The following is a 21,515-nucleotide window of genomic DNA, read 5'->3' as shown; positions in this document are numbered from 1 at the left end:
ATGTTCTGTAAACAGTTTATGACTATTTCTGCTATACATTTAGAAACGTATTATCTCAAGCACAGTTCTTGTGGAAAGAGCTGTTAGGCAACTCAAGAGACTTGGCCATTTAAATGTTTCAATTAAAGTTTATAAAGTTAGTAAATGTAATCGATGCTTCAAACAATCATTAAGAAGTTAGTTGATTAATTCAAATATGCCAATTGCAAGTGTTGTGAAAATACACGTAAAAACAGAGTCTAAACGTAAAGTTCTCAATGTCCATAGTAATAGATAAATCAAGAAAGAATCTCTAATTTGGCAAATTCAAAAAGGAAGCTGGACACGACATATTGGGATATAGTTCGGCCAGGAGTTCAAAGGAAGTCTGCTAAGCAGGAGGTTCCTGTCTTTTCCGGGGCAAGACAGAGTCCGTAAAGTTCTCTGTAGTCTCAAGCCAGTCAGACAGCAAGTCAGCAGACAAACTATCCCAAAAGCAGCAAATTAAGAGTAAGACCAGAGAGCCAGGGATCAAGCCGGTCAAAGAGCCCCCTTATCCTGGGTGCATTTCCATTTTATAGTTCATTAGTCCGCATGTAACATTCATTGTCACACCGCATCATCCCGCATCCATGAGGTAATCCTCCGCTCATGAGGTGCAAAAGTGGCAACATGTAGGTATTTTCCCATACCAAGCATGGGAAATGACTGTCATGGTCAAAACACAAAAAGCCATTCACTACTAGATCTTTCTCGTGTGCTTGTCACAAATGTCCAGTTCTCATAAGAGTATCAATACATTTAATACATTATTTATCAAGTCTCTTCATGTCTCATGAGAAAGAACAAGAATGTTACGAGTGAAAAAGAGAACAAATATCTCCTCATGAGAAGGTGTAGGCCTAAAGAATGAAATCAAGTTACTTCTCAGAAAAATTTCAATAATGAAATCTCCTATTCAGTTAAATGTCATTGATTTCCATAAAAAGATTGTTAAATGGAAAATGCAGCCTGCTGCTATATATATTTGAAAATACATACGTGTAAAATATATGCATACATTTAGTAATCAATTTCGTTTTGGAAAAATAAGACTCCTCTTGTATAAAGAACCTGTCTGGAAAGATTCAGCTTTTTAACTCTAAGCATAGCAGATTTGCACCGTTTTTTCAAAGTTCAATTGTGGACTTCCGAAAGACTAGAAGAATAGTTTTTCAAGCATCTCACATTTAAATTCATAATGTAATTAATTATTGTTGTAAGTAATCCTAGTAAAGTTTCATAACTATATATTCATGCATTTCTTATGATCAATTATTACATTTTGAAAGAATCATTTTGATGAGTAAATGCATAGCTGTTTAGAATGTTTAGCATGATTCCAAACGTTGACGAAAATCAACTGTTAAACATATTTAGAAACACATCATATATTTTCCACTAATTCTAAAATCTAAGCACTCTTTAAAGGTGCTTGATTTTATTTTCTCCTAATCATTGACATTTTCTTACACAGTGCAAGGTGCACATTGAGTTAATATGTCTGTTGTCGTTCTCATTGTATATTACAATTTCGTGTAAAGGATGAACAGTTTTTACACAGCGAATCAAGCCATCATATAAATCTCGCATCAGATATCACAGAGCACATTTCAGTTGTCTTTATCCTCTTTCTCCTGGGATCCGTCAGAGCTTTCATTACATCATTGTATTGACTCTGCTTGTCTTCTAATCATGTAAAGGATGAACAGTTTTTACACTGCATCACTTTCTATTTGATTTTTTGTTACCAAATATGTATTAATGTTATAAACTGAAGGCCGCTAGTGACGCTAACCCAACTTTCTTTTGGGGTTTTTCTTAAGGAAAGCTTTTCACTGTGGAATCAAAGAATGGCTCCCAAGGACTGGACCTGGCTGGAGCTCAAAGTTCATGTGGAGCTCTGGGATCTCGACTGGCCACTGCTGAGGAGCTGAGGCGGGCAGTGCAAGAATGCCCATTTACTGTGTGCACCAGGGGCTGGCTGGCAGATGCCACTATTGGGTAAGAACCATGAAAGTACAGTAACACATCATTGTGCAGGATTTGAGGTGATTTCCTCCTAGTTCCTTCTTCGTTATGCCTTCATCCCATGCTAGTGTACGACCATCTTTACTAGGATGGCTTTTGGGGCTGTGGGATACATATTTACTTAAGAGGAATATGTGAAGTCGGTCTTATTTTTTTGTATAAATGTATGAAAGATCAATGGATAAACAAGCACTGGTATAGCCAATAGGTCTCGCCTTTGGGGCGGGCGAGCAACATAAGCACGTGTGAGGTTGGGCAAGTGCAAAATACAGGGCATGAGGTTGAGAGGGCTCCGCAGGCAGCAAGCAGTTTCTGGGAGTGAGGGTCCCGCAGGCAGCAGACTCTGAGCGTGAAGGCCTCTTAGGCTCCGGGCTTAAGGGTTACGCAGTCAGCAGGCTCTAGAAGAGGGGCAGATGCAGGAGGGTTGTTTAGGCGAGAAAAATCACAATCCGAGCTAAGCAGGAGACAGTCACTGTGGGGTAGTCAGAGCCAGGACGCACTTACACAGAGAGCACACTATGAGAGGGAAGAGGAGCACACACAAGCAGGGAACAGGCACAGGCATTCAGGAAACAATCAAAAGAAACAGCCACTGCCTGATAGGGAGCAGTCACTAACAAGGAGTACTTAGGGGTACAGGGAGGGGTCGCAGTCAGAGCAGTAACTGGGTAGGAGTGTTACAGACATACAGCTGCCTCGGCTAGGGGGCAGTGTCTCGCCAGTAGGGAGCAGTCACAACTCGGGAGCAGTTACTAACAGGATGACACCGCGGAAGGGTATCAGACACATGGAAGAATCACAGACAAGATGCAGTCACATGTAGGGGCCAGGTACACACATGAAGGAATCCCACACAGGGATGGGGACCAGGCCCAGGCCCAGGCAGGAAACAGTCGTTCAGGAAGCATTCGCAGGCTCATGTGTGCAGCAGTTACAGAGCGCACACACAGCTGGAGACCAGTTACAGTCAACGAACCATTGCAGGCAGGGGCAGTTGCAGACTGGAAGCAGTTACAGGCAGAGACAAACACAGAAGCGATGCGGTCACAGACATGGAGCACTAACATGTACGGAACAGTCTGCTGGGAGCAACCTGGAGGATGCGGGAGCCATGTCTGTGGCACTTTCCCTGCCTGTCTCCCTATCACCTCCCCCTGCAGTGTCTGCTCCCAGACTCCTCCCAGGCAAGGGGGAGGGGGGCTTCAGGAGACTGCAGCACTAACCTGAAGAGGACCTCTACAGGTATGCAATTGTTACTGCTGCCTGTCTGCGCCATTAACACCACAGTACTCCACCGCCAGTGACAACTGCCTGTTCATGCCCTGCCTGTGCCGATAACGGCATATCTGGTTTCCATAAGTGACAACATACCCTCTGCAGTGCAGTCCATCTGGCCGCATTAGTGAAAGTGTTGCCAAAAGGTAACAGAGTCGAGGACCACACGTCCAGTCTGCACCAGTAACAGCACACCTGCCTGCACTAGTTATATCACACTTTTTTTGTTGCAGTTTTTATACAGCACGAACTTGACCGTAAGGTAAAGGAGCGCTTTAAAAATAAAAAATACCACTGCAGCACAGCATCGTGAGAAAAACAAGAAGACCGCGAGTGGTGCGTGCGCACTACAAGGAATATAAGGAATGCAGCTGCCACCCTGCGTGGCGCTGCTCACTCCCGGAAGCAAAATGCTGTGGGAGTGAACATTTGCTAAAGAGGTGGGACATGCGCCCGCCTTTAGCCATTTGCAGGCTACGAAAAGTAAATGAAACAGGCAACAACCAACCTAGTGTGTGGGGAGAGTCCTAGACACGGAGAAGTTTGGAGTGCTCACAAGAAGCCTCCCATAGAGCAACACATGCGCGCTGCACTAGGCTCTACCTAAACAATCTTTAGATAAAAAAGGGGGTTAAAAAACACTGAAGGAAACAGTGATGATGCAGGCTACATAGAATTATTATGAATAAGGCTAAGAATTTGGGTTACAATTAGGGAGGTGTAAAGGTGTGGTTCACAAAAGAAAGGTATGAAGGATGCCCACACTTAAATAAAAAAGAATAAACAAAATTTACCTCAGCTTTCGCCGTATAAGGACTGAGGGTGATAGAAAAACAATCATAGGTATAGGGCCCGAGATAACTCGCCAGTGGCTAATATCGATGTGAATAATTGTCCCGCACTAATACCAGGGAACAGTTTCAACATTTACCACGTCTGTGTAATTCAAATATGGACAGCAGTAACTGTATGTTTATATGAGGTCCATATAAAAACATTTTCTTCAGGTCAATATTTTCTCTAATATAACAGGGCTTGTCCTGAAGGTAAGTGGCGATTCGATAACAGGAATGAATACAGACTTGTATCCCCCAAATTGTCTCCCAATCTCGATAAACTGCTTGTTACTTTATGTGGGAGAGACAGTTATAAATCCTAGACAGAAGCATGGCAATTCAGAGTAATGCCACGTGACGGGTTTTTTCAGCCTACTGCCATCCAACCAGCTCAACTTGACTTTTCCTTCCCTCACCGACCACAGATCTGCTACCTTGTCTATCAGACATTTAAAATGTGCCTCACCACTTTCCACGGATTTACCACATTTTCAAGAATTATCAACGTGGCAGTGTTTTGATTGCTGTAACTCCTTTCCTCCTATTCTCCTTATAACGAACCCTTGTGCTAGCCTGTTTACCAAAGGGAAATACTCGTCAGTGGGACATAAGGCAGTTTATTTGTGTTTTGTGCTTTCCTTAGCATTATTATGTTGCAGTTCCATCACGTCAGAACGCTTTTAGAACCTGAAAAAGAGGAAAATGGACGTAGTCGGGACGAGAATGTTGGTAGATGTTAAAACGGGGAGTAAGGCAGCCCAGCAGAGATTCAGCCAGGCCTTCAGAATTAGTCCGAGCTAAGAGGGATTGGGTGACCCACACATCCACACTCTGGAGACACCAAGAGCAATAGCACCCAAGCAGACTCAATTCCAAAATATCATCAGTAAGTTGCATGGAACCTCCAGCTTATATTCCAAAAAATGGACAGATAACTGTTGCGAATCAGTACCCACAGCCTCTCACAATTTCAAAGGACAATCAATCAGGCTGGGCACTAGTTTTACTCCTCATAGGGGAGCGGGGGCAGGTAAGCATCCCACAATGCATTGCAGTCCAGTAGCAAAAAACAGAAAGCAGAAGAAGTTGTCTGTAGGCAGCGTTCATTCTGCCTCTTGGAAATATCATTCTTTCACTAAGTTAATTGTTTGCAAACAGTTCCATGTCACACTAAGGACAGCAGCACCAGAAATGCTCATGAAACTATTCACCGCACCTCACTCATTCTAATGTTCACAAAGAATTACATCAGCAATGACTGTGCCCACTGTGTGCTATCATTTCATTTATTAGAAAGAAAGAAACACAGAGCGGTCAACACCTGCCGAAAGCTCTGGACTTCTATTTGCATGGGGAGACCAGAAGGCCACTCCCTTGGATGCACCAAGGGGCACCAAACACTATGCTCAGCTGTTGCCAGGCAGGGCTTGCACAGAAGGGTTAAGTGCAGCTACTCACTTGAGACTACCATGTGTGCATAACTAATGGGACTTCTCCCTGTTCTCATGGCACATAAAGGGTGTCTCTGAGAATATCCAGATGTGCAGTTTGAAGGGTCCAAATGGATTAGAGGCCCAAAAACACTTCAAAAAATCAAAAATCCAGGGAAACACCTAGGAAAAAAGGAAACATGTTGGGGAAGGCACGGCTGCTGTGCTGGTCTTGGAATTTCTACCTTACATAAATTTATTCATAGATTAAAGTGCTGGACAATTTATATTCTATACCTGGCTGTTTGAATAGCTCAAATGTATCAATATCCCTCCAAACAGTCTTACCCCAACCTGTTAGCTTACCATGGAAAATGGCAAAAAATATTTTAACCTGACCGGACGTTTGTCAGCAAATTGAAAATGCATTAACAAATAATAACAGAATGAATGTTATTAATTGATTGCTTGCCTGGCCCTTTCCTTTGGGCTGCGCCTGCAGACGAGTCATTTGGAGGTCTTGGTGTCACTAGCACTAATTTAACTTCACATTCTTTCCTTCCTTTGCATTGTCCCCTTAATCTGTCAACCTGCCACTTTTTCCTTTCTCTCAATCTTCCAAGGTGTGCTTTTAAACACCCCAACCTTTCGCGCTCTTATCTACTACCACTCCCTTTCTCTTTTCTTAAACTCCACATTTTATCTTTTCTTGCCTTCTAATCCCCTCCCTTCTACCACCATTCTTTCTATGAGAAAAGCACCGCTGTGGGAGCACCGTAGCCCGTTCCTGCACGGACCTAAATGCACAGTGTTGTGCATTTCATTCTGTGCAGGAACATGGGGGTGCAAACAGACAGGGGGGCACACTATGTGCCCTCCAGCATGCACCCTCATGCACAGAGGCACCAGGGGGCCCTGTAGGGTCCACTTAGTTTCCTCACCACCACACTTTTCATGGCGGGCTCACTGCCATAAAAACTGTGGTGGTGAGAAAACACGTAATATGCTTGGCGATGCCACAGCAGCACCGCCAGCATATTGCGGCCTCATACTGCGGCAAGATGGCCGAGGGATGAGGCGTCCCTGGTGATAGCAGCAGTCTTGTGGCAGTCCAACCTTTAAAGTCGTAATGGTTATGAGGAAAATAGTATATCAACAATTGATATGGAGTGTGGTGAGTGCCAGGGTTTGACTACTACAGCCCAACTTAGTGATTCTAGTTTTGAACTAAGCCTTGATTTAGAATGTTTAAGTTGTAATCAAATATTGACTCTGTTACATGGGCTTTGTGCAAATGGTGCTCCTGGACCTAATGGGCTGCCAAATGCCCTGTTCCGTGCCAATGTCGACATGTGGACTGATATTTTATATAAATTATTCAATGAAGTATTGACATTGGAGAATGTGCATCATGGCAATGTAGCATATTGCAGCCCATTTATAAACGTGGCCAATCCCACCAATTGCCGATTAATTTCGTTGACTGATGTTTATGCAAAGGTGTTTGCCTCCATTTTGTTGAAAGAATTGGAAAATTGGGCAATGCAAGAAAGCATTATTCCATTTAATTAAACTGGTTTTCGGAAAGGCCAATCCACCACTACCAACCTGTTGGCATTAACGTCACTTGCTGAGCGGGCTGTCTTAAAAAACCAAAATGTATACATTGCTTTTATTGATCTAAAGACAGCCTTCAAACTCTGTGCCTTGAAATCTGTTATGGAAAAAATTGCTTGATCGGGGATTCCCAGGGAAACTGTTGAAGGCTATTATCCTTTTGTATACGGATACCTGGGTTCGAGTCAGGTTGGGTGATGGTAGTTCCTTATCAAGAAAACTCAGAACATATAATTGTCTAAAGCAAGGCTGTGTTCTTGCCCCCTGCCTTTTTAATGTATTTTTATCAGATCTTTCTCAGCATCTGGATTCTATTAATGCACATGTCCCTAGGCCGGGAGGTGTACAAATCAGCTACCTTCAATATGTGGATGATACTATCCTCATGAGCCATACTCCTATTGACCCACAAAGACTTATAAATGCCTTTGATAATTACATACAAATAAATGGACTTGAACTGAATGTAAAAAAAAAAAACAAAGTCATGAAAATTGGATCTGTTAAACAGAAGTCAGAAGTTCAATACATGGAAGGCCAAAGCAGGCCCAATTGAAGTTGTTAAAACCCACAGATATCTAGGGGTGGTGTTCGATAACTGAGTTTCCTTCAAATACCATTTTAAAGACCTAAGGGCTAAAACTGTGACCTTAATTCATGCTTTGAAATGTTTAAAAAAAATCCCTGAATTGTCAATCATATGACAATATTACTAAAGTCATCAAAGCTAAGTTACAACCAACCCTTTTATATGACTCACCCATCACCAGAGGGAAAGATGTGAAGGTCCTTGATCTATTGGTAGTTAAGGTCTTCAAAGCAAACTTTTGGGATTGCTAGATCAGTACGCCAAGCAGGAATAATATTAGAATTTGGTCTCCAGAGACAGTGCCGGGTTTCAAAATGATCATTTTTTTAAATGTGTGGTCGCTATGTTTTCATCAGCTCCTGCATCCCTAGGGAACATTTGCTGGTTAGAAATAGAGAAGTCTGCTACGCTGTTAAATGGAGATCCTGTATCTTAACCTCCATAAGGGATATTGGTCTGCAAATAGCACTGCAGGATCTGAAAATGCCCAACTATAAGTTAATTTTTAAAAAACTGATCAAAACTGCATCCCTCAAGTTGGATAAAAATGCATTAGCAGTGAAAAAGTATGCATGGTATGTGATTAATTCATACCAATCTCCACGCATTCAGTCATATTTGACTGCTTATTTCTCAGCAAAGATTACAAATATTTGTTTAAGGTTACGAATGGGAATAAATCCAACACGCAATCATCGATCAAGCAGTGGCCAGATTCTAATTGTAGACTTCGCGGATGGCCAGAAGAAACATTAGTACATATAGTGTGTGTCCTAAGCTGATTAACATTCGACGTACCGTTTTGAAACCACAATTCTTGAGAATCAGGGTTAGACCAGCTCATCACGCTTTAATTATGTCATTATCTGGTGAATCGATTCTGTTGTTATGCCAATTGGTAAAATTCTTAAGTGCATTCAAAAAATGTCTGATATAATTAAATTTGAGTTCTATTATTTTTATGGCCCTGGAACCTAATAGTTGTTATTCTTTTTATATTTTGTATATCTTTGTGTTTATGCTGCTAGGGTGATCATTAGAAATGTAATAATAGAAGTTTCACCATTACAGTAACTTTTGATGCACTTTATTATTGTTTTAATACAATGGAAGTTTTAATTACCGCACATTGGCACTTTAAAATGCAATATGAGTAATATTCTGCTACAGTAACTATTGAAGTATTTTTAATACATTTTATTTGTGTTGTTAGATACAGGGAATTAGTATGCTTTGCACATTGTAACTTTAAACAGCAAAATGTGGAATATCATGCTATAGTAATTATTTGTGTATGGTGAATCGGTCTGGTTTTTGATATTAATATGAATGTATTGGCAAATTCTTAAATAGTATATGTGGTACAGTTTTTAAATATTGTGTGATATGTAGATGCTATGATTGCAATGATTTTTATTAATCAAGCAATAAAGATTAATATATGTATTTATTTTAAAAAAGTCATATTACAGTGGTCGGACCGCCAGCCCCTGAATGTTCTGCATGGACAGGACGTAACAGAGAGAATATGTCTTAACTGTGGCTGCATTAACATTTATATGCTATTATGAATTAATGTCACAGTGATTTACTAACTGGATTTGTCGCTTAAGTGTAATATCTCACATATTGGCATCTTATACAGTCCTTCTGTGGAGGATACACTTTGTCTGGTACTCTGGCACTCTAGCCCTTTAGTTATAAAGTACTTTGTTAACGCTAATGGGGTCACTTTAGCTATAGGATGGATAGGGCCTGTCCCCTTAGTATTTAACTACGAGCGCTGTCTCCCCGGAGTCCCTTGTCTTCCACTATATTGTTTTGAGGTTCCCAGAAATATATCCCTTAAACTTTTTACATCCTTTTGTGCACTATATGAGGTAGGAATAAATACAAAACAGTCACCTACTGGGGCTTTATGCTTGGTTATAGCGTTTGATCTAGTAGACTGCTTCATCATGAGCATGGCCCTCAGAGTGGGGATATTTGGGCTATAGAAGCTCAATACTCTAAAAGTGGATTCTGAGGATAAATATATTTCATGGGTTATTATTTTCTCAGTGAGTCCCCTTATGAGGAGCTTCAAGTTAGAACCTGAATATATTGAGTAAATCGATAGCCTGATAATGGTCTTTTAGATTTTACTGACTAAATTATGGTCTTTCACCCAGAACATGCTCGTTTTACATCATGACAATAGCTGAGAGTTGCGTTTGTGTCAGCTATGCTATTGCTAATGTTTATATTGGGTATATCTTGCTATTATAGCAATTAACCTCATTGTTTATCTCCATCAGTCTTGGGGTTATGCTAAATTAAAACTCTCGGTAGAAAGCATTAATTCAAGTTATTAGCATTGTTGAATACAATCAAACAGATATATTGATTATGGTTGCATGGCGTAAACATTAATTCCCCAAGGACTCTGGGTAGTACAAAATTGGGATCCATCTTTCATAATTTTTTCATGATCTTTTCATGTTGGTAAGAATGATTAATTAACATTGTTGGAATGGTTTATGAATTCAACCAGAGAGGTAAGCTGATTGTGATTACATTGTAGGAATGGGAACTCCTCAAGCACCTTGTGGTAATGTAGTTTGACATGACATTCCAATAGCTGGAGGGATAAGATGATTAGGCTCCTATTATTTGAGTATGTATTCCCCTAGCACTATTGGTAATGTAGTTCAACCTTGGCATATCAAGCGATGTCTCTGCACCTCAGGTATCAATCTAACTTGCAGTGTTATCATTGAGGTACAAAATGGTCTTCTTTCCATCATTTTGTTTTGTGTACTAGTCCAAAGATGTAATTATGGATCATTTCAATGTTCACATTTGTATTACTAAGTTTTACATGAAAATAAAGTAAGTGTTCTGCAATGGAGTGCTGACTTGTGGACTTTTTGATTATTTGAGACATTTTAGAAGGTGGCACGCCCTTCACAGGCACTGTTGCTGATGTGGTGGAGGTGGTCACCAACCTGCAGCAATAACAGACATACATGTATATGTAATGATATGTTTGTCCGCTATAATTTTCTATCTGGAATTGTTGTACTTCACATAGGAAGTATGTAAAGACTCTGTTTTGCCCTCAATATTTTTGTTGTGATATTTTTGCATTGCATTATTTCTGCCCTCAATATTGTGTAATGTAAGCATGCAGGGTAAACAAGTAGTGACTATACCTATTGAGCATGTCCCTTCCTTGCACCAACTTATTTTTCCTCCTTTGTCCTACGGGGTGTTGTTTTCCAGCATCCAAAAATTAACATGGTCTGTTAAGAGTCCAGAGTGATCTAGGGCTGGTAGCACTGTCTCTGTCTTAAGTACCTCCCGGGTGTCCCTCAACCTACACACCAATGAGTTTTTTTAGATATAATTTTGAGATTTTTTTTCTATAGTACATGTTTATTTTAATTTAATATTTTAATGTTATGGCTTTCTTTTTTTGGATTAACACAAATATTAGTAATGTATTTTTTTTATATACTTCCAAACGCTTCAATATTTATATTGTGCACTTTTATTGTTTATTTCTTTTTTAATTATGAATGTATATGTATAGCTAATTTCAAAAAAATTGATTACTAGTATTTTTAATTTACTATAATTTTTTAACAATCTCATCATTTATTATATATTGTTCTATTATATTTTATATAATATAAAATGTTAAGTATTTTATTTCTTTTACTTTTTCCGCACATTTTTTTATCACACACACACACACGCACACACATATATATTACCCATATTACCCAGTGGCGGTTTCTTTCGGTTCAGTGACTGCATTGATAACGTTACTGATAACAACACTGCATGGTGCAGGCGCAGGTTATAGGTACTTCATGGCACAAATTATAGTTACTTCAGTTAATTAAAACTGGTAGATTTCAGTGCTTTTTTAGTTCAAAATGTTATGTTGAAAGTGACATTTTCACCTACCTTTACAGTTTCAGGGACGTTATAGTTAGTTGGACATTTCTCTCGTAGAAAACCATAGAAATTTCCCCGTTATAGTTAGTTCAGATAACTAATACTCGCGCACCCGCAATGCACTAGTGATGACGTAACATATGACATCAATCATGACATGGTCAGTGACAGCACTGATGACATCACTGATGACATGTCAAATGACATCACTGATGACATCACTGAATATGTAATACAATTACATATTGTAATGGGTTTGGGGTGGACTGTGGGGCAGAAGGGACCACAGGACACGTCAAGAGCAAGTTTGGAATACTTTCTTTATTCTGTCTTTTTGATCCCACTTTGGGAAAACAGCAGTCCTCACAAAGGCCACATAAAAGTCTTAAACAAAACAACCAATAGACATGGGACAGGTCCCTTCACGGTTTCTCTGGGTTCTCCTTTTGGCCTCTCAGGGTCTTGAGGTAGCAGGGATTACGTGGCTTCTCTCTTGGCCCAGGTTGCAGGGAAGAATCAACAGAAGGAAAAAAGAAAAATAACAGGCCTGAGATTAACGCTGGGTTTTTCGATGGTGTTTTTGTAGGTGCAACCACCCCCGATGGGAAGTGGGGGAGGGGAAAGGTGTGAGGGAACCGCCGCGGTGCAGAGGCAAAACAACACATGCATGCATTACCTCCCCATGCCTCCCCACCACCCCCACCAAAATTACCCCCTCAGAGGTACTCGCCTTAAGCCACGACCTGTGTCCAGGGCCATGGCGTTTAGACCCGGGGTGTCCTCTCCTTCCTGCGGGCCGCCGGGCTTGATTGCGCTATACACCATGCTTTCCTGGGCCTTCGTTCTCTCTTCTCACTCGTCTTCTTCCGTCCTCGCCAGGTCTCTTTCTCTGCTCGTCCCTGATCTCTCCGCTTCTGTCTTCTCGCTCTCCCCGGTCTCTGGCTCCACGCCTATTTGGCCATCTCTTCCCAATGACGTCAGGGGCACCTCCCAGGTCCTTCGGTCTGCCACTAGACCGCTTGATGTTTCCGGCTTGGACTGCAGGCCGACACCACCCTTTGTCCACTTCCGGTGTGCCTCGTCACTGTACTCCTCACATCTCCCTCCTCTGGAATGGACGTTGGGGCCATTCTGAGGATGGGTTTTGGGACAGATAATCAGCACTCACTTGCTTTGCTCCAAGTATGTGCAGAGTCTGGAAAGAGAAAGGTTGCAAGGCTAGGAACCACCGAAGGATGCGGCGATTAGTGTCCTTGTTGTGTTCTAGCCAAGTGAGGGGTGCATGGTCGGTGAGCAGGATAAACTGGCGTCCCAATAGATAATACTGCAGACCCTCTATGGCCCATTTGATATCCAGGCATTCTTTCTCTATTGTTGAATAATGGGCCTCTCGAGAAAAGAGTTTACTACTGATATAGAGAAGAGGCCTAAGGTCATCATTTGAGTCAGGCTGGTATAGCACGGCACCCAGACCGAGGCCCGAGGCATCCGTTTGGAGAACAAAGCTTTTATGGAAGTCAGGACAGTGCAGTACCGGTGCTGTACATATGGCATTTTTCAGGGTGTGTAAATTGTTTTTGTGTTCTAGTTTCCAGGTGGATATGCGTGAGGGGTATTTCTTTGCCAGGAGATCAGAAAGGGGGTTGGCCAGGGAAGAGAAGTTAGGGATGAACCTACGGTAGTATCCCATGATCCCCAAGAAGGAGCATATGTCTCGTTTGTTGGTGGGGATACGAATCGCACTGATTGCTTCTACTTTGTTGATTTGGGGTTTTATGAGGCCTTCACGGATAGTGTGCCCTAAGTACTGGATGGTGTTTGTAACTAGAAGGGATTTCTTTGGGTTTATGGTGAGGCCGGCTGTTTCAATGGCAGAAAACACGGCCGGCAAATGTACTAAGTGTTCCTTCCAGGTCGGGCTGAAGACAACAATGTCGTCCAGATACGCTGCAGCGGACTCTCTATGGGGCCTCCGGATTTGATCCATTAATTGCTGAAATGTAGCCGGTGCCCCATGTAAACCAAAGGGAAGCACCTTGAATTTATAGAGACCAGAGGAGGTAGAAAACACAGTTTTTTCTTTTGCTTGTGGGGTTAAGGAGATCTGCTAATACCCTTTCATGAGATCAAGGGTTGACATATACCTGGCCTGTCCTAGTCATTCAATAAGTTTGTCAGTTCTGGGCATGGGGTAAGTGTCAAACTTAGTAATCGCATTCACCTGTCTGAAGTCAATACAAAAATGCAGGCTTCCATCGTGTTTGGGCACAATCACCACAGGGAAACAGCAATTGCTCTGAGAGTGTTCAATTATACAGGACTGTAACATGGCAGACACTTCTTTTTCTACCCCTTCCCTTCGTGCTGCTGGGATACGATAGGGTTTTTGTTTTATGATTTTCTTCTCCAAGGACACTTTATCGTGTTGGGCCATGGTGGTCAAGCCAGGGGCGGTGGAAAAAAGGCCTGGGAAGTCGTCCAGTAATGCATGTAACTAAGCTTTTTGCGCAGGAGACATGATGTCTCCGGTTGGTACTGTCTGTTCTCTATGTTCCTGGGTAGTCATCAGTGGTATGTCTACTTGTTTGTTTGCGCACACCAGACAGGCAGACGTTCTACCTGCCTGAGACATAAGGGGCTCCTCCCATTTTTTTAGGAGATTGACATGGTAGATTTGTTTTCCCCCAGCACAAAGGGGCAATAGGACGCTGTACGTAACCGGGGTCACTTTCTTCTCTATGATGTAGGGGCACTGCCACTGCGTCAACAGTTTGTTTTCAGTGGAAGGTAGCAACAGGAGTACTTTCTCCCCGGGACGAAACTCCCTTAGGTGGCTGTTCCTATCATAGTAACTCTTCTGTACCTTCTGGGCTTCTTCCATATGATCGTGTACTAAACCCCATAGTCATGTCAAGGTGGACTTGAGGTCAGCAGCATAACGCAACTGGGGTTTTCCTTCCTCATCCTCCCCCTCCCATTGTTCTGCCACCATGTCCAACAGTGTTCTGGGTTTTCTGCCGAACAATAACTCGAAAAGGGAGAAGCCAGTGGACCCTTGTTCGTGGGACCGGAGTGCAAAGAGGACAAGGGGTAGCTTTTGGTCCCAATCCCTCCCGGTTTCCGAGATGAACTTGCGGAGCATACTTTTGATGGTCTTATTGTAGCGCTCCATGAGGCCATCCGTTTGGGGGTGGTAAACAGATGTTCGTTTCCTATCAATGCCTAGTACTGCACATATCTGTGCCATAAGGTGGGACATAAAAGGGGTCTCTTGGCCTGTTGGGATTTTGGACGGAAACCCCACTCTGGAAAAAAAGGATATCATGGCCTGGGCTATAGTGGGAGTAGTCATGCTAGACAAGGGGATGGCCTCGGGATTCCAACCGGCGTAATCCACTATGACCAGAATGTATCTGTGTCCTCTGGCTGAGGGAGGTAAAGGACCTACTAGGTCCAACCCCACCCATTTAAATGAGACTTCGATTATAGGTAAGGGTTGAAGGGGGCTTTCTGTGCTTCACCTGGGTTCACATACTGACAGCGCACACAAGCAGCACAGTGTTTCGCTACGTCTCTATATACCCCCGGTCAATAGAACCTTTCTAGGAAGTATTTTAGGGTGTTTTCTTTGCCGTAGTGTCCTCCTCCTATCTGATTGCGGGCGAGCTCTAGGACGTGTTTGCGAAAGGGGATGGGGACTAGTAACTGTGTGATGTTGTGTGTGTTCCCTTTCAATGCCCTGTGTGACAACCCCCTTTTTAATAGAAAATAGGGTCCTACCAGTTCTGGTTCTTGTTCTCTGACGTGTTCCCAAGCATGCACAAGAGTATTGTCCTCCCGTTGGGCTGTACGAAAGCTAACTGGGCTCGTCCTGTCGGGGTCTGCGAGGGAGAGAGGAAAAGCAGGAAGTGATTGTTGGGTGTGTGTGAAGTCTCTCTTTTCCCTTCGTCTTTCTTGTTGGCTTTTCTTCTCCCTTACTCTTGTGGTCTCTATGACACTCCTACTAAATGGTGCCTCTTGTAGCCATGCCATGGGGTTTCCCTTAGTTTCATCTAGGTACTATCTGAATTGAAGGTGATCGGTCCCAATTATGACCGCTTCGGGTAAGGAGGATATGACACCCACCTTTCATAGGTGGGGGTCGTTGTTTACGTCTAACAGGACCTCCTCTACCGGATAGGCATTAGTGTCCCCATGTACGCATGTAACGCTTACGTGTTCCTTCTTGCTCAACTGTGGCCGGGTAACCAAAGCTTGATCTACTACTGTGACATGACACCTGGTGTCCAGTAAAGCCTGCTGTCTTCGTTCAGTAGTACCTCTTTCCTATACTGATGGGGCCCCTTCCCTGTCACATAAATCCGGCCCCTGGAGTACCTGACCTCCATGGGCTCGACGGCCAGGGTTCGATGGGGGCACCCTTTGGCTATGTGCCCCAATTCTGCACAATGATAACATTGGGGTCCTTGTCCACTTGGAGCGGGGGAAGGGAAGGGTTTTTTGGGGGCTATGCGGGGAGGCATTAGGGGTTTGATGTCTGGTCGGGGTGTGTTTCTTGGGGTATTGTACGGGGACCATGACATGCCGGCCTTGAAATCGGGAGACCTGTGGAAGGCACAGGCCAATTCCACCACCGTGGTGGATGTAAGGTTGGGATGCTGCTTTACCCAAGAGCAAGTATTGGAAGGTAATGCATCTATGAACTGTTCTAGGTACACCTTTTCAGTGAGTTCATCCACACTGGAAGAATGGGGTGTCAGCCACCGGTTACCCAGATCCCTGGTCCGATAGTAAAGGGTGCAAGGGTTGTCTCCTGCAATCCATTTTTCTTTGTAAAATTTTGTTCTGTAGTATTCCTGGTCACAACCCAGGCGCTCAAGGATAGCCTTCTTTACTTCTTCGTATGCTGTGGTGCCTGCTGGGTTGGTGGCTTGGTAGGCGGCCTGAAGCTCTCCTGACAGGAGTGGGGCTATGTACTGGCCTTTCTTGTGGCCAGGCTGCAGTGGTTGACACCCTTTCAAAATTGATAAAAATATAATCTGGATTTTCTCCGTCTTGGTATTTTTGTAGGACTGACCCCGGGACGTTTCGATGCACCCTTGTACTCACGATGGCGTCTGTGAGTCGTAAGATGGCAGTGTCCTGTACCTGCTGGTTGGTGGCGAGCAGGCTGGCCTGTTCTTTCAGGGCGTCTTGTAGGGCTTCTCAGTCTCTTTGCGCTGTTTGGGCTTGCTGCTCTAGCACCAATTGCAGGTGCTGCTGCCCCTCGGCTAACTGGGCTATTATGCCCTCCACAGGCATGGGTTGTGTCATTATTCAACACACAGGGATAGAGATCCCACTTCTGACACCAATTGTAATGGGTTTGGGGTGGACTGTGGGGCAGAAGGGACCACGGTACACGTCAGGAGCAAGTTTGGAGTACTTTCTTTATTCTGTCTTTTTGATCCCGCTTTGGAAAGACAGCAGTCCTCACAAAGGCAACATAAAAGTCTTAAACAAAACAACCAATAGACATGGGATGTCCCTTCACGGTTTCTCTTGGTTCTCCTTTTGGCCTCTCAGGGCCTTGAGGTAGCAGGGATTACGTGGCTTCTCTCTTGGCCCAGGTTGCAGGGAAGAATCAACAGAAGGAGAAAGAAAGAAAAATAACAGGCCTGGGATTAACGCTGGGTTTTTCTATGGTGTTTTTGTAGGTGCAACCACCACCGGATGACAGGAAGTGAGGGAGGGAAAAGGCATGAGGGAACCGCTGCGGTGCAGAGGCACAACAACACAAACGTGCATTACCTCCTCGTGCCTCCCCACCACCCCCACCAAAATGACCCCCTCTGAGGGGCGTCCTCTCCTGCCTGCGGGCCGCTGGGCTTGATTGCGGTGTACACCACGCTTTCCTGGGCCTTTGTTCTCTCGTCTCGCTCGTCTTCTTCCGTCCTCGCCTGGTCTCTCTCTCTTCGCTCGTCCCCAATCTCTCCGCTTCTGTCCTCTCACTCTCCCTGGTCTCTGGTTCCACACCTATTTGGCCATCTCTTATCCATGATGTCAGGGGTCCCTCCCAGGTCCGTCGGTCTGCCACTAGACCGCTCGATGTTTCTGGCTTGGACTGTAGGCCGACAACACCCTTTGTCCACTTCCGGTCCGCCGCATCGCTGTACTCCTCACACATATATTTTGCAATATTACAATCCTTTTAATATTTTCCACTTAATATCGTGTCATAGAAGGGTGAAGATGAAACACATGGTCACTATACCTAGAAAGCATGATCTCTCCTCCTTGCACCAACTATTTTTGCTCCCTTGACCTGCTGGATGTGGTGGTGCACCACCCAGTGACTAACATGATATATCTTCTGTTTAACATTCTACCTTGGCTGGATATTTACACTTTATTACAACTGGGCTAATTATGTAGTGCTGTATCTGGACTCACCCCAGACACCTTGCTTGGATTACGCCTTGGCTGCTCTCCCACATATATCTAGAGAGCCAAAGATTCTAAGTGATTCCCACTAGTTTCCAGAGACCCTTAGCTTTCTTTCTTTAAGGGAGCTGAGTGACCAATCTGAGGGCATCCTGAGAGCACAGTTTGGCAATATATTAGGGATCATATGGGGAAAAAGGCACATCTTTAATTGCAAAATTTGAAACAGCAACAAGCATTGGCTAAGCCAATATGTCTTGCTGATGGTGTGGAACAATGGGAGGGTGGGTGGTAGGAGGGAATGGGACGGTAAAAAAATAAAGGCTGTGAAGCAGCCAGCACTGGCTGTGTCATAGCACTTTTAATTCCTTATGGTGTTTGGGAGAAGGATAATTAGAGGGACAACAAGGGAATGGGAGGGGAATAAACAACACGGGAGAGTGGTGGGAGGGGGATAAGCAACACAGACGGGAGGGAGGGGAATAAGCAACAGGGAGGGAGATGGGAGGGGAGTAAGCAAGCAAGGGTGGGAGGAGGATTAAGCAACAAGGACAGGGTGGGAGGGGAAGAGGCAACACAGACAGTGGGGCAGGGAGGAGAAGAAGCAACATGGAAATGTGGGGAAGAAGAAAGAAAATAAAAAATAGTACCTCAATGCTAGCACCAGCACAGGAAGGACCCTAATCCATATGAAGCAATCAGTACTTGGTCCATGCTCCAGAAGAAAGAAGAGGAAATAAATCTGCTCACTCTGCCCAATTAGATTGCAGTAATGAGAGCAACAATGAAGCCCATGAATGGTAAGCAGTAGGTGGACGCCAAGCCTCTTGTTGAACACAATGTCTTTCACAAGTGAGAGCACTAATGCATGCACTGTTGCAGGTGAGACCTAAAAATTAACTATTTATAAATACCACAAAATGCAGTACTAAATAGGATAGGATTTAGCTCCAGAATTACATAATGTATTGTTTTGTAATTGCATTTATATATTGTTTAATACCCCTGACGGGGAGGGATAGCATCTCTGACAATATCTGTAATCAGGAGTGAACTTTTCACATATAATTTTATTGAAAGTCACAAACAGGCTGATTCGCAGAATGGCCCATTTGCGAATGCAAAAATGGCTTTTCCTATGTGTCAAACCATATTTTGTGATTCACATAGCAAAATGGGTTTGCGATTTGGCATTTGGAAGGGCGTCCCTTCTAAATGCCAAATCGCAGCTGTATGTATGAATGTTTTGTGACCGTGAATGAATGTTTTGTGACCGGGAATGTGGTCGCAAAACATTCACATTTTGCCACCAACTTAAAGTTGGTGGTAACCCATTTGCAAATGGGAAGGGGTCCCCAAGGGACCCCTTCTTCCTTGGGAATGGTGGCTGAAACTTTTTTTAAGAGCAGGTAGTAGTCCTACGGACCACTGCCTGCTCTTAAAAAATGTAAAGAAAACTTTTCATCTTTTTCATTTAAACGCAACCAATTTTCCTTTAAGGAAAATGGGCTCCATGTAAAAAAATTATTGCTTTATTGAAAAGCAATCATGGACATTGTGGTCTGTTGACCTTAGCAGTCCACCAATCTCCAAGATTTTACCCAAGATTTTACCGATTCCTAGGGGGTCGCAAACTGTGACCTACCTCATTAATGGTAATGAGGTAGGGAGATTTGCGACCCCCTGGGAATTGCTAAATGAAACTCTTGGAGTTTCATACATTAGAAATAGCGATTACCTTATTGTGATTCACTGAAAATCGCAATTAGGTAATCACTATTCCAACTGTTGATACATGTGGCCCCAAGGGCCTTATTACGAGTTTGGCAGTCTGTGAACCGCTATACTGGAGGCCCGACTGCAGTGAGATCGGCTGTCCAACTGCTATATTACTAGTTGGGGGCGGATTGCATTTACAAAGACAACGACTGAACCTCTGAAACCACCAGCACACTGCCGACTGTCGGGGTTACGGTCGGGGAAAAGGCAGCTCCCGCAGGTTGGTACTGAGGCGCTCCACCGCCTTTTGTATTACGAGTTGGCTTTCCAACAAGCCGACCGCGTTGGTCCGACCGCCAGCTTCGAATTAGCGGTTATGAGGGATTTGGGGTGCATACTCACCCCTCTCCTGTCCTTTTAGGCAGAATTTCGACATGGATCCCTTTGTCTAGGTCCCCTCTTGACAGCCGCATCTTCACCCCAAAGAATACGACCCTGTTTGCAGCAATCTAGGGGTAAGTTCCATACTCCGGCAATGAGTAGGTGGTATTTTTCCTCATGCATCATGCGTATGTCTACATTCAACACATATGCAGTCAAAATGTACACACATGTACCAATAGATACGGAAAACCATTGCCCACCACCGCAAGACTGCCGCAGCCACACAGCGGGCCCCGTGGTCAACTCGTAATATGGCAGTCTAAGTCCACCAGCTCTGTGTGCTCCTAGGGGCTGCGGATGCGGTTTTTGGGCGGTTGGGCCTCCAAACTCATAGTCTATCTTAAAATGTATATTTTCCCAGCACATTCTTTGTACTAGCCATCATTTGTCTGAGGCTACGTTTATCTGAAAGCAGTGTTAACTTGAAAGATTGCTTTAACCTGAATTATATTTAACTCTGATTTTAGACTAATAGCACTAATTAATACTAATAAAAGATACTTCTTGAAGTATTGGCTATGAGAGAGATTCATGCTGGGATTGAATGGGCAATCTCAAAATGGTTTAGTCAGGAGAATATTATACTTATCTAACACTCGATTACTTAAGTGTTCTGGGAAATTATAGATATTAATTACCTTCTTCTGCATTTGTGTGTCTGACCTATGGGCCCCGGGCCTATAAAGGGAGAGAGAGAGAAATAAGCTGTTGGTATTGACACACAGCAAATTGCTATTACTATATATATGAAACATCTCTGTGCCTCAGGAGACACAGTGGTCCCCAGAAGCTGGTTTCTTATGTTTTCTAATTAATTATTTTCTTCTTAGGTTTAGTGCTGACTCAGGGTATCTCCTGATTTGATTTCTTGCATCTGATCTTTGGGGTTTACCGGATGTTGAGAAACATATTAAAGATTCTGCTACTACATTAATGTAGTCATGCTTATTGATAACTCTCTGCCTCTAATCCCTGATTTTTATTCTGTTTATAAGTATTTCATAAAATCCTAATTTGACAACAGTAGTGACATTCTTAAGGGCAGTGTCAGCCTCCGTATCTCTGTGGAATGTCCACTGGAATGAAGTTTGATGTTTGATCACTCCTATTCTGTTTTCCATGCAGTGGCTTCTTCTTCAGATGTGTATTCAATTTAATGTGTACTTTATCACTTTCAAGGTACTTGCA

At 43.4% G+C, this 21,515-nt stretch overlaps 1 protein-coding gene across 1 annotated transcript in view; it reads left to right on the top strand.

Annotated features, from left to right (window-relative positions):
• The window catches only part of SUSD5 (sushi domain containing 5), a 481,907-nt gene that overhangs the window by 102,876 nt on the left and 357,516 nt on the right, over positions 1–21,515 (top strand). Inside the window, exon 2 of the mRNA XM_085607621.1 lies at positions 1,845–2,022. Coding sequence (XP_085463747.1) covers positions 1,845–2,022 — 178 coding nt within the window. The remainder of the gene's footprint in view (positions 1–1,844; positions 2,023–21,515) is intronic.

Source organism: Triturus cristatus, chromosome 5_2 (assembly GCF_964204655.1).
Source record: "Triturus cristatus chromosome 5_2, aTriCri1.1, whole genome shotgun sequence".
NCBI classification, from domain to species: Eukaryota; Metazoa; Chordata; class Amphibia; order Caudata; family Salamandridae; genus Triturus; species Triturus cristatus.
Note: the sequence above shows the minus strand (reverse complement) of the source record. Positions and strands in the feature narration are given on the sequence as shown.